This window comes from Phocoena sinus, chromosome 17 (assembly GCF_008692025.1).
Source record: "Phocoena sinus isolate mPhoSin1 chromosome 17, mPhoSin1.pri, whole genome shotgun sequence".
Lineage (NCBI taxonomy): Eukaryota > Metazoa > Chordata > Mammalia > Artiodactyla > Phocoenidae > Phocoena > Phocoena sinus.
Window position 1 is genome coordinate 69,580,130 of NC_045779.1, and position 23,386 is coordinate 69,603,515.

At 41.1% G+C, this 23,386-nt stretch overlaps 1 protein-coding gene across 1 annotated transcript in view; it reads right to left on the minus strand.

Moving 5' to 3' along the window:
* Positions 1-23,386, minus strand: part of ADCY8 (adenylate cyclase 8) — a 220,710-nt gene that overhangs the window by 150,058 nt on the left and 47,266 nt on the right. The window contains exon 2 of the mRNA XM_032610032.1: positions 22,672-22,821. Within this exon, the coding sequence (XP_032465923.1) occupies positions 22,672-22,821 (150 nt within the window). The remainder of the gene's footprint in view (positions 1-22,671; positions 22,822-23,386) is intronic.

The window sequence follows — 23,386 nt, forward strand, 5'->3', positions numbered from 1 at the left end:
GTTTATTCACTGATTTACCATGTCAAGGAGCAGATGCTGCGTGACAGGTGCAGTCTGGACATGGAGAACCAGCAGTAGACAAAACCAGACACAGTACTCACCTTTGTAGAGCTAATGTTCTAGAGGCAATGAACGGTAAATAAAAATACTGAGTAAGAATAAGAGATGCTGTTGACATGAAAATGGAATCGAATGCTTTGGAAAGACGTGGTAATACTGAGTAGCTAGAACATTGCAAACAACCTAGATGTCGGCAAACCAGCCATATAAATTAGTGGGAAAAATAATAAAAAGCCAGAAGTCATTCTGATAATTTTGTGAGTACATTTAAATATTTGGCTCCACTTTAAAGAACTAGAAATCCTGGCTGATACACTATTAGCTGTGGTCTTTGTAAGAAGCAGTAGATCTCTGCTCAGGAAAATACCTTGGCCTTATTATTATTATTATTTTTCACACACACACCCTGTATTTTATTTGTACAAGAGATAAATAGACTGACACCAAGCATTGTAAATGGATGACCACAACAGAAGCAACAATGATTGCAATTATCAAACACGAAACACACTCAAACTATGTCATGATATTGACATTCAGTCCAGTAATCCTCCATGGTAACAGCTCCTTTACTCTTAAGTGAAAATTGATTTGTATATTTTTTGCCTCTGAGTCCTTGTGGGATTTTTTTTTTTTATTCAAACAGAAAGTCACAAAATTATAATCATCCTCATCAGTTTACTCAGTCCCGTGTAATTAATTATTTTTCATCTTGATCTTTTGTTACCACTTTTATGAATTCATCAGTTTTCCATTAGAGTTCTGAAAATGCTTCTTCATTCAGTTCAGCAGTATAGTCAGTTACCAGAAACCTGTACTTGTCAGAGTCTTTTCCATGAATTCCTTGAAGATGAAACCCTTTTATAGGAACATTTTTGCAAAACCATAAGAGTACACCCAGAACTGTCTGTAAATGACAAAAGACTTAAAAATGACCATGGTTAAAGATTTGATGAAAGTTCATAATAATGCAATTGACAAGGAAATTTAGTTATTTCTGAGGTATACATTTTAAAGTAATAACTAGAATTATGACTTATAACATTATACCAGAACATATAAGATTTTTAGAAATTTCATGTAATGTCTGAAACATTTATATTAACATATTTCCATACAAATAACCCAAAGAAAGTTTTTTGTTTGTTTTTTTATACTGCAGGTTCTTATTAGTCATCAATTTTATACACATCAGTGTATGTATGTCAATCTCAATCGCCCAATTCAGCACACCACCCCACCGCGGTTTTCCCCCCTTGGTGTCCATACGTTTGTTCTCTACATCTGTGTCTCAACTTCTGTCCTGCAAACTGGTTCATCTCACCATTTTTCTAGGTTCCACATACCTGCGTTAATATAGGAGATTTGTTTCTCTCTTTCTGACTTACTTCACTCTGTATGACAGTCTCTAGGTCCATCCACGTCTCAGCAAATGACTCAATTTCATTCCTTTTTATGACTGAGTAATATTCCATTGTATGTATGTACCACATCTTCTTTATCCATTCATCTGTTGATGGGCATTTAGGTTGCTTCCATGACCTGGCTATTGTAAATAGTGCTGCAGTGAACATTGGGGTACATGTGTCTTTTTTTTTTTTGCATGTGTCTTTTTGAATTATGGTTTTCTCTGGGCATATGCCCAGTAGTGGGATTGCTGGATCATATGGTAATTCTATTTTTAGTTTTTTAAGGAACCTCCACACTGTTCTCCATAGTGGCTGCACCAGTTTACATTCCCACCAACAGTGCAAGAGGGTTCCCTTTTCTCCACACCCTCTCCAGCATTTGTTGTTTGTAGATTTTCTGATGATGCCCATTCTAACTGGTGTGAGGTAATACCTCATTGTAGTTCTTTTTTTTTTTTTTGTGGTACGCGGGCCCCCCACCGCTGTGGCCTCTCCCGTCGCGGAGCACAGGCTCTGGACGCACAGGCTCCAGACGCACAGGCCCAGCGGCCACGGCCCACGGGCCCAGCCGCCCCACGGCACGCGGGATCCTCCCGGACCGGGGCACGAACCCACGTCTCCCGCATCGGCAGACGGACCCCCAACCACTGCGCCACCAGGGAAGCCCTCATTGTAGTTTTGATTTGCATTTCTCTAATAATTAGTGATGTTGAGCAGCTTTTCATGTGCTTCTTGACCATCTGTACATCTTCGTTGGAGAAATGTCTATTTAGGTCTTCTGCCCATTTTTGGATTGGGTTGTTTGTTTCTTTAATATTGAGCTGCATGAGCTGTTTATATATTTTGGAGATTAATCCTTTGTCCGTTGATTCGTTTGCAAATATTTTCTCCCATTCTGAGGGTTGTCTTTTCATCTTGTTTATTTTCCTGTGCAAAAGCTTTTAAGTTTTATTAGGTCCCATTTGTTTATTTTTGTTTTTATTTCCATTACTCTAGGAGGTGGATCAAAAAAGATCTTGCTGTGATTTATGTCAAAGAGTGTTCTTCCTACGTTTTCCTCTAACAGTTTTATAGTGTCCGGTCTTACATTTAGGTCTCGAATCCATTTTGAGTTTATTTTTGTGTATGGTGTTAGGCAGTGTTCTAATTTCATTCTTTTACATGTAGCTGTCCAGTTTTCCCAGCACCACTTATTGAAGAGACTGTCTTTTCTCCACTGTATATCTTTGCCTCCTTTGTCATAGGTTAGTTGACCATAGGTGTGTGGGTTTATCTCTAGGCTTTCTATCTTGTTCCATTGATCTACGTTTCTGTTTTTGTGCCAGTACCACATTGTCTTGATTACTGTAGCTCTGTAGTATAGTCTGAAGTCAGGGAGTCTGATTCCTCCAGCTCTGTTTTCTTTCCTCAAGACTGCTTTGGCTATTCGGGGTCTTTTGTGTCTCCATACAAATTTTAAGATGATTTGTTCTAGTTCCGTCAAAAATGCCTTGGCCTTATTTTAAGAGACTAGATAATGAACATATTATTTTACATTTGTTACAAATAAAATATTTAAGTTGAATTGTTCATAATTCCCAATTTCAAGGTACTTTTTCAATTAACTGAGTAACCTTCCATCCAGATGATCTCAGCTAAAGGGATTTTACAATTCTTATCTGGGTGTCTGTCACCCTCCCTACACTGTGAAGTATCTGAGAGCCAAGAGCATGTTTACTCCACCTCCAGAGCCTCGTGAGGAGTTGCCATATTATCTGATTCCTTTGGTGACAAGACAGATCCCCTACTCAACATAGCTTAAAAAAAAAAATCAGGCATTATCATAACTATACTGGGTGTCTCAAGGATTCTAAGGGCAGAACCGAGGCTGGACTTTGGAAACAGAAGGACCCAGGGACCCATAATGACTCTTGCCCCTAAACTTGGGTCTCTGCTTCTCCTGTAGGTCAGCTTCATCCTTCTCTCTCACTTCTAAGCCACTGGGAGCTCTTGGTCCTTATGCCTTATATCTTTGGCCATTTTGAGAAGATTCTTGCTAGGTTCAAGACTCAACATGTCTGCATAGAGCCTCTGCTTGGGTCAACATCTAGTCAGGGTGCAGGATCAGGATAAAGATCATGGTCATTAATGGGGTGACCAATAAGAGGGGTGGGTTGGGTGCAGCCAGGAGAAGGAAGTCCCAGAAAAGTGGGTACATGGTGGCAAAAAACTACAATACGGTAGCCAATATATGTTTGTAGAAGAAAGAGGTGCATAATAGATAAAATGCCTGCATCTGAACAAGGGTCTAGCTCTCACAGGAGGGATGGAGGGCAGGGAATCTGAAGTAAAGGTAACTGAGGGAAAAGGCAGTTACGTGCATCGCCTTGGAGCTGGGCTCTGGGTTTGAATCCTAACTCCGCCCGTTCCTGACTCTGTGACTTACCTTCTCTGTACTCCAGTTTCCCCTCTGTAAATTGGAGATGATAATCTTAGCATCACTTCATAGGGTTGGTGTAGGCTTAAATGAGCTAATATTTGTAAAAGAATTTGATAGTGTCTAGCACACTGTAACCACAGGCCAAATGTTTGTTAAATTCACTGGCAAGCATGCTGTATTTTAGCCATTGTTTTAGAACTCTAATTGTATAGTGGCGCTAAAACATAAAGCTTTTAGAATAGGGACATTACGCAGGAAATAACGGGGGAAATGAACAGACAGAATACAATTGTCCTTCGGTATCAGAGGGGGATTGGTTCCAGGACCCCCCGCAGATACCAAGATCCATGGATGGTCATGCGCCTTACATAAAATGGTGTAGTATTTGCACATAACCTACGAATATCCTCCTGTATACCTTAAATCATCTCTAGATTACTTATAATACCTAACACAATGTCAGTGCTATGTAAATAGCTGTCGGTGTGGGGCAAATTCAAGTTTTGCTTTTTGGAACTTTCTGGAATATTTTTCTTGCAAATATTTTCCATCCATGGTTGGTTGCATCTGTGGATGTGGAACCCATGGATATGGAAGGTTGACTGTATGTGAAAAGGTAATCGTGCTACATGGTGAAAAACCTCCAGTCACACTTTCAATAATTAAAAAGTTAAAAATTTTATCAAAATCTGACTTTGTCATTTGAACTTTTATCTTAAAGGGCTTATATGGAATGTTCACCGAGAACTGTTATTGTTTCTGAAAGCCAAGTGCGAGCACAGCCATGCAAAAGCTATTGTTTAACTGTCTCCTAAAGGATACAAAGAATACTCTGTACATGCACTTTTGGCTGATTCAGCAAGGAGGTTAAAAAAAGTCTGGGTAACACCCATGTCTACTTGTTAGTGGTCTAAGATCCCAGGGACTCTGGTTCTGTTCAGAAATGCAACGACTAACGGGTTTTGGCATCAGGCAAGCTTGAGTTGAAACCTGTCTGAGTTCAACAACTGACTTGTTCTGTAACTATGATAACTTACATAAGCGACTCCTTTGTGCCTCAGTTTCTTCATCTACAAAATGGGAATAATAATACATGTCTTCCAGAAATTGTTTTTTATATTCAATGACAAAGCCTCTTTTATAGATCCTGGTATATAGTAGGTGCTTATGAAATAGCAATAGTCATCAGATGTATTTTAATTCATCCCAGTGGTCAAGTCATAGACTGTGGCCTGCACTGCTCCATAGTCTATAGTCCATGAGTGCAATTTAAAGGATGAATCACAAAATTCAGATTTGGGGGACTTTTTTCTTTTTCTTAATGTCTTCAAGGAGTTGAGAGTTTCTCAGGTCCCTTCATCTAGTAGTTCCCTGATATATCAAATTGGGAACCTTGAGACAACGCTCTTGGCTCATCCTTTCACCTGCTCAGTCGTTGCTGAATTCCTTCTCTGTGCCCAGAGACGCCAGTGCACAGGGCCAACCGAGGCCGTGTCTCCTTCACAGACTGTGACTCAGATCCTGTCACTTAGCTGTGTGATCCTAGACAGGTTACTCAACCTCTCCGAGCCTCAGTTCCTTCATCTGTAAGATGATAACAGTAGCTCCCTTATCAGATTATTGTCAGGACCCAGTGAGACATGTCTTTTCAACCCTGGGAGTGGAGAGGAGGAAGTAGGGATGGTCTGTACCGGGTGCAGGCAGGAAGGGGGTCTCTTGTCTGTAGAGAATTTAAAATAATTATAACAGGGCAATTCCCTGGCAGTCCAGTGGCTAGGACTCCCTGCTTTCACTGCTGAGGGCCCAAGTTCAATCCCTGGTTGGGGAACCAAGATCCCACAAGCCACACAGCGTGGCCAAAAAACCCCAATTATAACAGGATTAAGGTTGTTCTGCCTTTTATTATCACCACTCATTAGCAGTTTTAAACAATGTCAGCAATAAAATACTCCTCTCCACTCCCGAGATGACTGCTTAGCAGAGAACCTGGCATATGATACACTCTATAGTATAGAGCAATTGGCTCTTTGAATGCAGAGTGGCCCATGATGTAGCAATGCACACTTCTGTCATCCGTCTCACCCTAACCAAGGCTCAGTACACCCATGGTAACCTTTGGTTGAGAGTCTAGTCCGATGCAGCAACAACTCTAATATGAGGAAATAAAAAGGAAGGTACTTTTGTTTTCTTTGGGAAAGAAATGATAAACCAAAGGCAATATGACATTTGGGCAAGATGCTGAGCTCTCCTGAAAGGAATTTAGTCAAATGTGAGGAATAAAGAACACATTTGTGAGCCCAGAAGACTTTAGGCACTAAATCTGCTGCTAAGAAAATCTCAGCACTCCTTAAGGCTTGAGGATTTCAAAGTCTTTTTAGAGAGTGCTAAAAGGCTCTTTCACATAAGGTTCACTACGTTTTTCAGACACAGGTAACACGACTAAGCATCGTGCTATCTTCACTAAAAAGACATTGATGTGTATGTTGGAAATCACAATCGGAAGAACTGAATTTGAGTCTTTTTTTTTCCACGTGTGCTTACTAATTTTCTGATCTTGGGCAAGTTACATAGTATCTTTGAATCTAGGACTTCCCTGGTGGTCCAGCGGTAAATAATCTGCCTTCCAATGCAGGAGATGCGGGTTCGATCCCTGGTGGGAGACCTAACATCCCACATTCCGTGGTGCAACTAAGTCCACGTGCCACAGCTACTGAGCTTGGGCGCCTCAACGAGAGAGACCCTGTGCCACAAGCTACAGAGCCCTCGTACCCTGGAACCCGTGTGCCACAACTAGAGAGAGAAAACCCACACGCCACAACTAGAGGGAAGCCCGCATGCCGCAACTAAGACCCGACGCAGCCAAAAATAAATAATAAATATCTCTGAATCTGAGTTTTCAGGTATAAAAGCAGGCATTAAATCTTGCTCTACCTGCTCCGCAGAGGGGCTTTATTGAGGATGAGACATTCCAGCTTGATATTACAGTGTCTTAAAATTTAAAAAGGGGAAGCGTTCTCCTTCTCCGTGCACGCAGCCTAGTTGACAGAGAGACCGAAAATGACTGCAATAAAATATTAATGACATTACGATAGAAGTCAGCCCAGGGCACCACCTGTCTCTTGCCTGTTCCAAAGAGATACCAGGATAACAGATGTGAAAAATGAAATGCTTTGAGCTGTTGGAGAGATGAAAAGAGATGAAATATTTACATCCTGGTGATTAATAGACAAAAGAGGTGGCTTCGATAGAGCTAAACCACAAACTCTTCTGGACAATGGGAATGAAGAAAGAAGAGTTGACGGCATGGAGAGTTCAACAGGAACACCCCCTGTGGGATGTGTAAACCTCTGCAGAAGCTAGCACCCAACTGACTACAGGGGAAGGGAAAGCATTCTTCAATATTTGTCAACAATACCCTCCTACTTGGGGAAGGGGCCTCATGGGAACTCTCCTTAACTCAATCATTATTTCATTCATTTCATACAATGTTACTTTCTGAATGTCTAATACCAAGTCAGATATTATGGGGGGGTTGGATATGAGTCCTCCATGGATCAAGATGCTTGCAATCCAGTGTCAAGATATATATAAGACGTGCCACGTAAGTCAAGTTGCAAAGTGCCAAACTTACCAAACTCCAGTTTATTCTGAAAAATTGTATCTAAAAAAATCTTACTTTTATTTCTGGCACCTAACTCAGGGCTTGGTCTATATTTCATAATGCACTAACTTGATTGGCTATTGGCAATACATTTGTTACTATTATGAAAACTCTGAAAAGGGCTCTGAGAAAAAAGTGGTTAATGTGGAATTCTGATTGGATTTTGTTGACTTAGCTGAGTCCTAAATAGTGAAAGGAAATCAGCCAAGTGTACTAAATAGCCCCTGGATCAAGCTGTGCCTGAAGCCTGCTAGAAATGGAACTCTGAGTCTAAAGCTGGCTTGGGAGGAGTGTGCCCCTTGTAAAATAATCTTCGGTGGTTATCAGTTTCTTGCACTCGGTGAGTAGGTAGGTGCAAAGCTGGGGCCTTTGGAATAGCTGGGAGAATAAAGGAGAGCATAAAAATCCCATGTGAGAAAAGCAAAGGGAACTGCCCCCAAGCCCTACACTACTCTTGGGCCTCCTGGACTCCATCACTGACAGTAGGAACTTTCATGGAGGTTTCATTGGAAGCTGGCACCTCCACTAGACGCTTCTCTGAGTAGAATCACTGTAACTTTTCCCTACTTAAGAAAACGGATTTGATTTCCCCAAGTCTCTCTGTTTATTACCATTGATTACACCATAGTCCTGGTGAGGCATCTGTGCACCTACCCCTAGATACTCAGTAACATGAGGCAATGCATTCTCCCTACTGCTAAGACCAAAACTACTTGGAGAGTCTCCAGTGAGGAAGAGAGGGCAAGAGCCCTTCCAAAGGAGGGAGGGATATATGATGATGCACAGATTGTGAACAGGGTGGCATGTCCAGGAGACTTTATTAACCCACATGGCATAACAGTTGGTATACAGGCTCTGGAGCAAGACGGTCTAGGTCTGCAACTTACTAGCTATTACATAACCTCTCTGTTTATTGGTTTCCTCATCTATAAAATGGAGGTTAAAATACCACCCACCTCATAAGGTTGCTCTGAGGATTAAATAAAATAAAGTGATATACGTAAAGTGTATCGTGTAACAGCTAGCACGTAGTAAATGCGATATATGGGCTAGTTATTGCTACTTCTATCCAGTTAATGTTTTAGGTGGAGAGGTAAGAAATGAATTGGATTTCATTCTAAAGGCAGTGGGAACTTGCATTAAGTTCCTAGGAGTGCCGTAAAAAATCACCACAAAACTGGATGACTTAAAACAGCAGAAATTTCTTCTCTCAAAGTTCTGGAGGTCAGGAGTCTGAAATCAAGGTGGAAGCAGGTTGATTCCTTCGTGGGGGCTCGTAGAGAAGAAACTGTCCATTCTCCCTGCTTCTGGTGGTTACCAGCAGTCTCTGGTGCTCCTTGGCTTGGGGATGCATCATGCCAATCTCTGCCTTTGTTTTCACATGGTATTTTCCCCTGTATGTTTCTTCTCTCTGTGTTTCTGTGTGTTCTCTCTTCTTCTTATAAGAACACCAGTCATACTGAATTAAGCTTCCTCCTAATCCAGTATAAATTCATCCTAACTTGATTACATCTGCAAAGGCCCTCCTTCCAAATAAGGTCATATTCTGAGGTTCGAGTGGACGTGAATTGGGGGGCAGGTGCTATTCAATCCAATATAGAAGTCATGGAGGTGAACTGAGCAGATTCTGATTTTATAAGGATCACTCTGGCTGCGGCACGGAGAACAATATGTAGGGAGTGAAGGGGCTGTTACCCACGATCCGCGAGAGAAATGGAACAAGAAGTAGGGTTAGAACGGTGGAGAAAAATATGAGTGATGACCAAGAAGATGATCCAACCGCTCATGATCATGACCGGATATCAGGGAAGATGGAGACGAGGAGCTAGTGTGACTTGGAGAGCTGGTGGACCACTGATTCTGTTCACTGAGAGGGAATACTGAAGAAACAAAAGTTTTGGAGAAGGAAGGATCTATGCTTGTTGAGTGAATGGAGGTTGAAATGACGATTTCACTTCACGCCAAATTTTTACTTGCTTTGAGAGCCTAGTTCTCAGCCAGTCTCAACTTTATAGACTCCGACTGCTAACCAAGAATAGTTTCAATATTTTTAAAGGCCAATTTGGATTTTTTTACTTTCATAGATAATTTACAAAATGGCATCGCATGACAGTAAACCTCTACTTAACTGATCTAATAACTTCTTACTGATGGTCGTCCCCAACATGTTAAATACTCATAGCTAGCTGACCCTGTCTAATCCACCTCCCATGTCTGCAGCATCAATTATGTTGTATGTTTACCTAGAGGCAGTAGGTGTGTTTCCAAACTTGTTTATGTCAGCTGTAGTTGCAATTGTTAAAACAATGTAATTAAATACAGTACAAACAACAGAATGTGAAAAGAAAGCAAGTTTTTGTTTCTATGAAAAGTTGAATGCTTCAGAAATACTGTTTCCTTTTTTTTTTAAACATCTTTATTAGAGTATAATTGCTTTACAATGGTGTGTCAGTTTCTGCTTTATAACAAAGTGAATCAGTTATACATATACGTATGTCCCCATATCTCTTCCCTCTTGCATCTCCCTCCCTCCCACCCTCCCTATCCCACCCCTCTAGGTGGTCACAAAGCACCGAGCTGATATCCCTGTGCTATGCCGCTGCTTCCCACTAGCTATCTACCTTACGTTTGGTAGTGTATATATGTCCATGCCACTCTCTCACTTTGTCACAGCTCACCCTTCCCCCTCCCCGTATCCTCAAGTCCATTCTCTAGTAGGTCTGCATATTTTTCCCGTCTTGCCCCTACATTCTTCATGACCATTTTTTTGTTTGTTTTTTAGATTCCATATATATGTGTTAGCATACGGTATTTTTTTTTCTCTTTCTGATTTACTTCACTCCGTATGACAGTCTCTAGGTCCATCCACCTCACTACAAATATCTCAGTTTCATTCCATTGTATATATGTGCCATATCTTCTTTATCCATTCATCTGTTGATGGACACTTAGGTTGCTTCCATGTCCTGGCTATTGTACATAGAGCTGCAATGAACATTTTGGTACATGACTCTTTTTGAATTATGGTTTTCTCAGGGTATATGCCCAGTAGTGGGATTGCTGGGTCGTATGGTAGTTCTATTTTTAGTCTTGTAAGGAACCTCCACACTGTTCTACATAGGGGCTGTATCAATTTACATTCCCACCAACAGTGCAAGAGGGTTCCCTTTTCTCCACACCCTCTCCAGCATTTATTGTTTGTAGATTTTTTGTTGATGGCCATTCTGACAGGTGTGAGATGATATATCTCATTGTAGTTTTGATTTGCATTTCTCTAATGATTAATGATGTTGAGCATTCTTTCATGTGCTTGTTGGCAATCCGTATATCTTCTTTGGAGAAATCTCTGTTTAGGTCTTCTGCCCATTTTTGGATTGGGTTGTTTGTTTTTTTGATGTTGAGCTGCATGAGTTGCTTGTATGGTTTGGAGATTAATCCTTTGTCAGTTGCTTCATTTGCAAATATTTTCTCCTGTTCTGAGGGTTGTCTTTTCGTCTTGTTTATGGTTTCCTTTGCTGTGCAAAAGCTTTTAAGTTTCATTAGGTCCCATTTGTTTATTTTTGTTTTTATTTCCATTACTCTAGGAGGTGGGTCAAAAAGGATCTTGCTGTGATTTATGTCATAGTGTGTTCTATGTTTTCCTCTAAGAGTTTGATGGTGTCCGACCTTACATTTAGGTCTTGAATCCATTTTGAGTTTGTGTATGGTGTTAGGGAGTGTTCTAATTTCATTCTTTTACATGTAGCTGTCCAGTTTTCCCAGCACCACTTATTGAAGAGGCTGTCTTTTCTCCACTGTATATTCTTGCCTCCTTTATCAAAGATAAAGGTGACCATATGTGCGTGGATTTATCTCTGGGCTTTCTATCCTGTTCCATTGATCTATATTTCTGTTTTTTTGCCAGTACCATACTGCCTTGATTACTGTAGCTTTGTAGTATAGTCTGAAGTCAGAGAGCCTGATTCCTCCAGCTCCGTTTTTCTTTCTCAAGATTGCTTTGGCTACTCGGAGTCTTTTGTGTTTCCATACAAATTGTGAAAATTTTTGTTCTAGTTCTGTGAAAAATGCCAGTGGTAGTTTGATGGGGATTGCATTGAATCTGTAGATTGCTTTGGGTAGTATAGTCATTTTCACAATGTTGATTCTTCCAATCCAAGAACATGGTATATCGCTCCATCTATTTGTATCATCTTTAAAGAAATTCTCAGTTTCCTTCTTAAAAAATGCTTTTAAATTAGGTGTGGGCATGAAATTTGCAAAAGACGGGAAACAAAGAAAATTCTACAATGGCTCTCAGATTGCTCTAAAAGTATTTTTAAATTATTTGCCCTCTTTTATGGTCAATCCATTTTGAGTGTGGCTTATGCAAAATAGAGAGTATAGAATTCCCTTCAATGGACCCATACTCACATCCAGCTGAAATAAAATATTTTAAGCATGGATTATTTTTTAAAAATACATATTTTATTTTTCTCCTCGTTTATTCTACTACCACTTTTGAAATGTGCCTTCAACTATCTCCAGGCTACAAATCATACCTTCCCTTCAGCATTAAAGTTATTAGGTTGTGTTAAGTTTCCAATTCCAATTTCTTTAGTCAAAATCCCCCGGACGGATTTATGAGATAAAAGGTCCCCATATGGCTCTTCAGCTGCTCTTCAGCTTCCCCCGGCTGGATCAAAGGTGTTGAGAGCAATGATGGTGATTTATTTCTTCTATCTGAACTGCCTCTGTAAATGTTAATAGTATGCAAATGAGTGCATAATGATGGCCTCTCTTGGGATCAAGGAGAGTATTTTAAATTAGTACTGCATGGGGATGCCAGATATAAGAACACAAACAGCAAGAAGAAAAACTATAGTTACTAGAATCGGAGCATGTTCTGTTTTAAAACTCAGGCTGTGGCCCAGGTGGTCCAACAGTTCAAGGACCAACTATAATGCCCAACTCTCATCTATATTGCTTGATTTCCTCACAGCAACCTTGAGAGATTATCATTTTTGACAGATAAAGGATCCAACGTTCAGAGAGTTTAAGTGGTGCACCCAAGGTCACCCAGATGTGGAGTAACTAGCAATCAAATCCAGGTTTGTTCTTCTGCAAAGCTTTCACTCTTCCTGCCATGCCAGAAGATGCAAGTAATGTGCTAGAAAGATTGCAAAGAACTAGGCAGCCAGATGGTTGCAAGAGTTGCGAGGGGGTAAACACAAATCCTTTGAGTGAAGTCGGCTGCCAGGAGGCTCAACGGCCATTAGCACTGTGTGTCTGCTCACTGTTCAAAATCTTACTGACAGAGGGGATCACGGTGCTAACTGCAACACTAGGCAGCGTGATAAGAACCCGTGTTAAGTAAAAATATCTAAGTAAAGTAAAAAATATCTAAGTTAAGTAAAAAATATCTAAGTGACTGGAAACAGCAGAGGAGGCTTTCCAAAGGGAGGACGTCTCAGCATCGGTTTGGGGTGTTGGCGAGATTTTCAAAGAAATAGCCCTAACATTTGTGGAGTTCTTTATAGGTGAAATAACACTTTTTCAGGCAAATAACATAAGTTATTTGTCTCTCAGAATGCCCCCGTGGGTTAGGATATGCATCATCATTTCTGATTGAGAGATGAGGAAACAAGCCCAAAGGGATTCGACAAGTTGTTCAAAGTCACAAGAGCACGTTGGAAATTGACATGGGATGAGCATCTAAGCTGGCACTGTCCAGTAGAAATAGAATATGAGCCGGTGCACACATAAAAAAGGAAAAAGAAACAGTTGAAATTCATGTCAATGGTATATTCTGTTTAATCTTGTATACCACAAATATATCATTTCCATGTGTAATCAGCATGTAACCAATATGTAAAACGTTATCAATGAGATAATTTGCATTCCTTTTTTTTTCTTGGTATTGTCTTCAAAATCTGGTGTGTATTTTATGCTCCCAGCACATCTCAATTTAGACTAGGCACATTTCAGGTGCTCAATATGCACACGTGGCTGGTGGTTACTGTATTGGACGGAGGAGAGTTTTTCTGATTCCTTGTCTTTCTGCTCTGCTAAACTGTCTCACAAATACAGATGGAGGGAGATGGGCATCTCATACCAAGGGAACAGGAGGAGCAGGTAACCGTGGAGGGATGCAGTTGGTACCTCAAAACGTGTAATCAAAGAGTTTAATACGGAGTTAAAGAACCCAACAATGGGTGCTCAAGCACCCCAAAACTAGGAAGAGTAGAGCTACAAACACTCCTGGAGCCTGGAAAAACCTGTAGCCTTAGGAAATGTCTGCCTGAGAGAAACTGTGGCCTCTGGGAGAGAGATGGAAGCACTGTTAGTGCACCATCCAGCCAGGTAGACAGTGAGGAGATCAATCCATGGCCTCTTCGCCTTCCCACCCTCAAGTCTCCAGCCAGTGCCTCTCCTTGTCCAAACCCGACCAGCAGTTAGAGGTGGCGAGCCTGCTGACGCATCCATAAAGCTTAGCCTCCTGAGGCACAGAGAAAGGCAGAGACGGGTACAGCCTGGACCTGGAGGGCGAGAAATCAAAGACACAGACGTGTGGGGCATGCTTACTGGTTTGGATGGAGAGTAACAGTACAAGGACGGTGGTAGCAAGTGACACGATTGAAAAGTCGGGCAGGAGCCAGGTAGTGGATGGGTTGTGATACAGCGCAAACGAGACTGGTTTAGAGTCTACAGGCGGTAGCAATCCATGGGGGGCTTTAGTGTGAAATCTTCTATAATCAAAATTGGGCACAAGAAGATGATCCTGACAGGCATTACACTCTGCTGGGGTTTTGAGATGTGAGTGAGTTTCATCCCTCACCTCTCAAATGAACCTGCTGAGAAACAGATACAAGAGGCAGACAGGAATCAAGACACTTCATTACTAGCAAAAAAGATGGGGACCGGGCTTCCCTGGTGGCGCAGTGGTTGAGAGTCCGCCTGCCGATGCAGGGGACGCGGATTCGTGCCCTGGTCTGGGAAGATCCCACATGCCGCGGAGCGGCTGGGCCCGTGAGCCATGGCCGCTGAGCCTGCGCGTCCGGAGCCTGTGCTTCGCAACGGGAGAGGCCGCAGCAGTGAGAGGCCCGCGTACCACAAAAAAAAAAAAAAAAAAAAGAAAAGATGGGGGCCGTGGCTGGAAAGTGAGTGAACAATGTGGGTCCTAGGCCTTCTTTTTGTACTACCTACAGCTCCTCAGGCAGAGACGGAGCATCTAGGCCACTGTAGGGCTCACTGAATCAGTGGGTTCCCTATGGGGAGGAAAGGAGCCTGCATGGGCAGGCTCCCGGCGGAGAGAGGAGGATCCGCATTCTTACCCCACATAAGGCCTGGACACGAATACATTACACGGGACTCTTACTCTCTGTGAGATGGAGAGGGACAAGTACAGATGCAGAGAAAACAGGAGCTCGTGCTCCATACATTCCCACGAGGTCTCACATATGTGTAGAGTCTCCCATGTCACAGATCAGAAAGAAAATGGGAAGAAGCGAAATACAGCTTCTTCTTCCAGAATCATTTTAGGGTGGAGTGACTCCAGGTGGTTAGAGCAGTTCACACTGGTTAGAAACTGGTTAGCGCCAGTTAGGAAGCTATTCTGTGGGAGGACTTAAATAGTGTTAGAAAAAGAAATATAGGGACAGTTAGTAAATACAGGGGATCATGGCATCAACAGGAACTGGTACCACAGTTGATGTGGGTGAATCAGGTACAAGGAAGTGCTATTAGAAAGAAAATGCATCTTGGGGGGATGAGAGAATCAAGGACAGGCTGAGCCAGTGGTACCTGTGGGAGATGCAGCTGAAGCTGTCCGGCAGGATGTTGATACTAGGCATCTGGAGCTCAGAAAATAACATGGTGTTAGAGATACTGACATGGAACCATCCAGAAGTGATGGTTGAAGTCATGATAAATCCCCAAAAGAGAAACAAGAGATAAAATGGCTAGCTGATGGTTCTTTAAATTTAAAAGAATTAAAATAAAAAATCAATTCCTCAGTCACACTGACTAAATTTTATGTGCTGCTAAATAGTTATATGTGGTTAATGGTATTTGGAAAACAAAGATACAGAATATTTCCAGTCATCACAGGAAATTCTCTTGGACAGTACAGTTGTGGAGTATTATATATTGGCTGAGGATGGTGATTGGAAGAACACTTTACTTTTTCTCCCCAACACACCTGAAAGAAAAGAAACGAAACTACGAAAGAAGTGGCGCACAGAGGCAGAGAAGCTTTCAAGGAGTAAGATGATCGAGAAGATGCCTCCAGGCAAAATATAGCTTTTAAAATGTTGCTTAGGCAGAACTCTACCTAGGCTGAAGTCATTTATGTAAAGGAATAAGAGACAAGTGAACTTGGACTGGTAGATGGGAGGAAGTTAACGTTGGTAATTGTCAAGGAAAGATCAGACTCCTGGTTTGGAGGACAAGGACCCAACAATCACATCATGGGAGGAGAGTGTTTCCCACATCTATTTATTCACATCTATTTTTGAGTGATCGGACATTTAGCAAACACAATTATAGCACCCATTAAATGTTGATTGTCTCTGCTTTTCTTCCTAGCTTGAGTTTTCCCCCTCTTGGATCCACAGTTATTGTGAAGAGCACAAATGAAACATGTATCCAATCCTCAAAGAGTTTACAGTGTAGAAGGAAAAATACACCAAGAGCATAGCAGAATGTAGAAGGAGATTAATTCCCCAAAGAAATATACAAGTGAAACACTCAAGGAGGTCACAGCTAGGTGGAAGAGAGAGGGTCTTGGTGGAGGAGGTGAACTTTCAGCTGAGTTTTGAAGAGTGGATAAGGTTTAGGGATGAAAGGAATTTATACCAGGTGGGGGAAAAGCATAAGCAAAGGCACAAGTATAATAAGATAAGAAGAATATTCAGGAAACTGAGAATGTTCCACTATAAACTAGAGGATAGTTAATATGAAATATATTAATAACAGATAAGGATGAACATGATGGTCTTGTTCATGGCACATGGGTGGTCTTAAATGTAAGAGAAGGAGAATAGCACAAAAAGGGTTTTCTGGTGCATAATGAAAAGACCTATCTAACTGGAGCAGAAAAAACAAACATTCTGAGGTTCTGCAAATTCCAGGTCAACTTTGATTCTTCCTTGAATGAATGAATGTCAAGGCTCTGCCTTACTAGGTAACAGTTATCTAGAGCTTGAAAAAACACTTCCCTAGATGCTACTGGGCACCAACATGCATTCAAACAACCAACTCAAAACTCTGTAAGAAACCCAACTTTCTCACCCAATCTATTGTGCAAACCATTAGCTTACACCAATATTGTCTGACAAAGATGTTTAAGTTAAACAAAATTGCTTTAATACAGCTAAAACACCTGCTGCATTTCATAATAATCTTCCTGCTGTTGCAACATATGGCATCATCAGAAACTTTATTCCAGGGCCCTCAGAGATTTGGCGATACCTCAAAATGCCATGATTACCATAAGCAGGTTTCAGCAATTCTCAAAGATGAAAGAAAAACTATTAATTCATTTTAATATTTAAAACAAATACGGGCCATTTGGATCATTTGCAAGAGAGGTGGGATTACAAAAACTACAATAATTAGAATCTAACTCCCCAAAGAGAGATGTTGTAAGACGTAGCTTCCAGATGGAAAATTCCTTTCACAGGTCTGTATAAGACACGTTCTCAGCCTGTCCCAGGCTCTCCTGAATTAGATGAGTCCTCCTCCAAATTTTTAACGGGGATCACGGTGGGCACAAGTCTCTTTACTATTTTTTTGTTTTTGGCCATGCCATGTGGCATGTGGGATCTTAGTTCCCTGACCAGGGATCAACCCGGAACCCCCTGCAGTGGAAGTGTGGAGTCTTAACCACTAGACCACCAGAGAAGTACCAAGTCTCTTTACTTTTATACAGAAGAAGAATTATTACAACATGACCCTGGTTTAGGTGGAGGTGAAAGGAGCCAAAATTTGAATTCAACATAACTCAGTTAAATAAATGTTAATCAGATCTTATATTTCAGCCATTGTGCTGGATAAATACCAGAGAATCAGATGAATCACGTAGAAGAGCTGCCTTTAAGTAGTCCTTATTGGCCATGGAAAAAGAGAAATGCAGACTAGTAAACATTATAAAGTATGACAGGTTCTATGATACAGTTAACTTTAAGGCATGTTGGAAGTATAAGGAAAACATTTCAACTCAACAAGCAAGCCTCACTGAGGAAGGGATGCTGGGACGGTATATCCAGGCAAGAGACATTACTCTGAAAGTAATGAGAGGCAGGTGGCTTTCTAGGCTGCCAGAACCACATGACACAGAGCAGGGAACTAGCAGTTCAGGGAGCTGACGGTCATTTGGTTTCACGTGTGTGGCAAGGAGGCGGAAAGGGATGTGAGGAGAGAGTAAAAAGGGTGGATCCTGGAGGACCTGTTGGGTCATGCATGGGGGTTTGAATTTTATCTTGGAGGGAATGTTACCATTGAAGGGTTTTCCTGCAGAGAAGAGTGACATCAATGTCACTGTCATCACAGCATCCTCTCTAATATGCCTTGAGCACATCCTCCGCCTTGGGCTGAGAACTGTTCATCCTTAATCTCACCACAACCTTGGAGGAAGGTAGGACCATTATGATCATCTTACGCCCACAAAATCAAGGTCTTTGGAGGAGAGTAGTTTGCCTAAGTCCCTACAGCCAGGAAGCACAGGAAGCAGGACTGGAATCCAGATCTTCCAGACATTGAAGGTTTTGCTTTTGACACCTACGGTGTACTGGTTCTGAACCAGACCAGGCTTTGGGGATGGAGACCAAGAGACCAGACAGGTAAGGGATGCTTAGTATGCTCTGTGCTAGTTGCAACTGATGACAAAATTGTTAAAAAAAAAAAAGAAAAAGACCAAGTCCTTGCCTCCCAGAAAAAAAGAGCCAATATGTGCTCAACTTCTTGAAGCCGATCATCTAAATTAAAAATGTCAACATTTGGGCCCATTCAGTAGTTTCTTCCTGGTATTGTGCCAGGTGCTATGGGAGGGAACAGGGTTATGGTAAAGTTGAGAGTCACCTTCAAGGAACTTTGTTAAAAACCTAGTTCAGAAGAGACCCTGAGCAAAGAGTTTTAGCATTTGCTGGTTCCTCCTGTCTGCTTGCTCTCGACCTTAAGAACAATGCCTGCAACTTCAGGTTATCCAAGGAAAAAGCCTGATTCTCAGGACTTCAAGTATCTCATCATGGTGTGGGACCCACCAAGCAAAAGGAAGCATGGCTCATGTGCCACTTATCCTTTAGCTATTGCTTGGCAGTTTTTCTTTGGAAAAATGATTAGTAACCATTATTAAACATTATTATTAAACACTGACAATCTCAGTCATTTCAGAACCATTTATTCCTCACTGGTTTTCAGAAACTGCTACCATAGGTCACTCTTAAGGGACAGTTTATCCTAACAAACAGGCGTGCAGTGATTCAGATCCAGTGTGGCATGCTGTAAGACAGACCTGTAATAGATTTTGTTCTTTTTGACATACAGAGCACATTGAACAATGCCTACTGCACAGGTTAACACTCAGTAAGTAGATATTTCCCTGAGTGGAAAAGTGCAGTGTACCTAAGAAACTACACACTTTGCATCAGAGGAGACCTGCTTCCCGATGTCGCCAGCCTTCATCAGATCATATATATCTTGTCATCAGTACCTTTGCTAATTCTTTCTTCCTTCTCTTCCGACGATTAAAATTCTGTTCATCCAATCCAGAGGAGAGACTGAGTGTTACTTGTGTCTGTAATTCCACCATGAATGGGTGGATGAATAAATAAATGAATGATCATGGGAGCGCTTGTAAGTGCCCTGACAGTGTTCTCTCTTCCTTCAAGATGTTTATATGTGTTGTTTGAGACCTTCACGCCATACTCTTTACTGCTTCTCTACCGAGTTTTAAATCCTAGTCACAAGTCAAGTCAGGCATCATTTCTTTCAGCTAACCTTCTATCAACCTTCCGTTTAGGTAGAACCCAAACACCATATAGGTGTCTGTGTAGTTGTCCATCTCTGTCCATAAACTGTGTAAGACCAGGAATTGACTGCTAGTCACCATTATAGTCCCAGGGTCCAGCAAAGCTCATGGCACATAATAGATCCTCAATAAATGAATTAATTCATTGATGAACCTATTAAGTCACTTAAATATTTCCTTTGTATTCTACCACAAGAGAAAGCCAGTTCTTGAAAAAAAAATCCTACAAAACTTGAACATTTCTGTAGAATAAGACCTCTTGCTTCTGTGTGCAAGTACAAAAGTAGCATGCAGTTTAGTCACCCCTGAGATAATTTCCTAAGGAAAAAGGATCTGCTGTCACTTAGGCACTTGCGATGTTTTCCTTCACACGGTATAGAATTTCTAACAGTTGCGGTATTATAATTAGCTCTGAAGATGTAAATGGGGCTGGATTTGTGACTGACATTTAAAATATCGAGAGCCTAATGCTGAGTTCTGATCACTGTACACGAGGAGAGCCACCATCCTGATTTCCTTCTGTGTGAATAACTTTCAACCGGGGTTTCACCTGAGACAAGCCAATCCATAACATGTGCTCAAACGAGTCCTCTTGGGATTAAGCTATGCTGGCTGGTTCATATAAATCATTGTACACCATCATGCTAGTAAAAACTCTTCACTGAGCTGCAAGGGCTCTGCACACCGTATTTTTAACCATTAAGGAGCCTCTTCAGGAAGGGTATTATCCCCATGCTACAGGTGGAATAGCTAAGACTCAGAGCTTGCTCACGTTCACTAGGATAGTAAGCAACTAAGGAAAGATTTCAAATCCTGGGCAGTCTCATTTGAAAGCCTGTGCCTTCTCTGCCCATCTACCACTGAGGAAGTTCTCAGGGATAATGGAAACCTGAATCAGAGATCAATATCAATGGAAAGTAATTTTAGCACTGAATGATACAGAGCCAGCTAGCTTACATACTAGCACGGGAGGGAAAGAGAGTGGCCAATATACCGCAAACACTTTATCAGAATCGTACACACAGGACTATAACAAACCAACAGCATACTCTACTTAATCCTCAGAGCAAAGAACCTTCCACCGAAAGAGCCTCTTCTTGTATTTCATCTATAAAAAAAAAAATGAGGCTGACTTATAGTTTTGTATTGCTTTATATATGTCACCTTATTTGAGGCAAACACAATGCTGAAATAAAAGATATTGTCCCAAGTATGGACTAGGAACCTAGGACTGACAGTTAAGTGGTTTAGGTGGCCAACTAGGAGGTAATATGGCTGCGGAACGAATTCTAGCAAACTTTTCACCACATTCGAGTTGTCACTTGTTCTCACCTCTGTGTATTACTTTCTTCTTCCTTCCGTCAACTTAAAAAAAAATAAAGATTAGAGAGGACGGAGGAAGCTCCCTTCACTGTGTTAGATTACTACATCATAGTGACTCTGAGACACTGAACTTGGAGAATGGGAAAAGAAGAAAAGCCTTATGGGTATGGCAAGGCAATCATTTTCAGTGTCTCCAATATTTCATATACATTAAATAAAAGACTGAGCTTCCCAGACAACTTATCCACAATTGCAGTTCTGGTTGTGACAGAGCGTCAAGAACAGCTGATGAATTAGTAATACAGCAGCACTGTCTGAATTGGCATAGATCCCATGGAAAGAGTGACGTGCCAGTCTGGCACCTGCTCTGTTTTGCAGGAGAACACAAGGTATATGTGTATATAACCTGGAAGATACTGGGAGATGTTTATTGTACAAGGTGATTTCTTTCTTAAAGTTATATTTCTAAATTATTTTATAGTGATGTTCAGGGCAACTACAATAAATCTATTAGGAGGTTCCATAATTGTTTTAGGCTTCAACTTAGAAATGTCCTAATTCTGAATCCTATGAAATCCACGTAGGTTCTGGAAATTCAGTAGTCTCCTCTGTGCCCCTGGCAATAACATACGGCAGTGGGAGTTGAGTTTTGTCGGGTTGCACCCTACCTGTCCACCTCCTTCATTATCACACAGACCTGGCTTTGCTCATTTTAAAGATCCATGTTTTACCGATGATTCGATCAGGTTAAAATGAAAAAAAATGTTGCATTTTTTTGAAGCTAATTTCTTTATAATGTCTCAAACCATTACAGCATAAAGCTTAAAATAACAAGCGTATGTCCATAGACATAACTTTAAAAAAGAGCCTGGTACGGTAGAACCAATAAATCTATTGAGCATAGGATTCCCATGAGCATATAAACATGTTGAACATAAAATATGCTCATTCTATAACCAATTTTAACACATTCCTGTTAGTCCTATTTGAACATTACTTTCAGAGGCAAAGGTATGCATTAATTGTAAATATATGAATAATTTTAATAGGAGCAAATCTTTCTTTTTTTGAAAGCTAATTTTATTTTGGGGAAACATATCATTTGAGGCCAAAGCTATTTTGTAAAACCTTATAACATCCACCCAGTCAGGATGTCCAAGAAACTCCTCTATCTTAACCTCCTCCAGCTAAAACTCATGGTCTCCACCTTGAACCAACTTGCTTTCTTTTCTGCATCCCCTATCCTGGGATTGGTATCACGTTCCATAAAATTTATTGTGTTCAACGATGTCTTCTGAAAATCAGGATGAAGTATTAGGAACTACACATGTAAAAGATTTTCCTCTGAGCTTCCTATAATTTGAATTGCTATGTAGTAAAAAATTTATTTGAAACAGCAATTTATAGTTTGAAAAAAGGCGAGTCAAAGATGAGAATGCTAATGGTTTTCAGAAACCATGGCCTTGTCCACAAACACAGATGTCAGTGAAAAGTGTCAGAAAATCACTTTATGTCTAGAATCATTTTTATTTCTTGTGGGGAACAATTAATTGAGTGCGGCGAATAAAGCTAACTCACTTTGACCCGTGAGTCTAACATAACTATTTCCATAAGAGCGTATGGAAAAACCCGAACAAACTTTTTGGCCAACCCAATATTTTAGACTCTGGAATCCCATGACAGAAACTCTGAAAGAACACTTGCAAGTCAGGATGTGTTTGGGGAGAAAAAAGCTCCATGTAATTCAGAGACTGGCTAGGTGACAACCAGGGCATATGGCCCTTCCAGTTGGTACCTGTCTTTGGTTTTCCGTCTCTAGGCGCAGCCTGGCTTCCACACACCTCCGTGTCTCCAGGAAGGCTTGGCGCTGGGCCCGGTCTGACAGGTAACTGATAAAGATTCCAGCCGTGTTCATACACATGAATAACACTGCCTGGGCCACAACCTAAAACAGAAATACAGACATAGCCTGGTCAGGTGGTTAAAACAAGAGCTGTTTGCAGGCAAAGAGAAAAAGTAAATAAATAAAAATTTCCAATATAAATCTTAAGGTAGTAATCCAAATGTTTAGTAGCAGGTTAGTAGAACCTTCATTCAGGTCTTGGGGTCAACTCATCTCCTCAGACCTCCCTCAACCACTCTATCCAATTTAAAGCTTCTCTCTCTCCACGTTTGAATTTGAACTCGGATTGGAAACTTCAAGTAAAATAGAGCAGCTTCTTCTCTCTTCCTCTTCTTAAGGGGCTGGGGAACCAGGTGAGAAGAAGAGAAAGAGATGAATAAAAAACAGGAAAGGTGTTAGTTGAATGGTACTACTGTATTTTGACTTTGGTACCCAGTTCTTCTTGAGTAGCATGTAGGTCCTGATGTTCCTAACTCAAGAGAAGATGTCTACTGCTTTCCATCTCCATTGCCATTACCCATCTCCTAGGCATCAAAATCTCCTGGCTGGACTCTTAAATTAAACGTTGTACTTTCACATTTGCCCCCTTCCAAACTTCTCTCTAGTG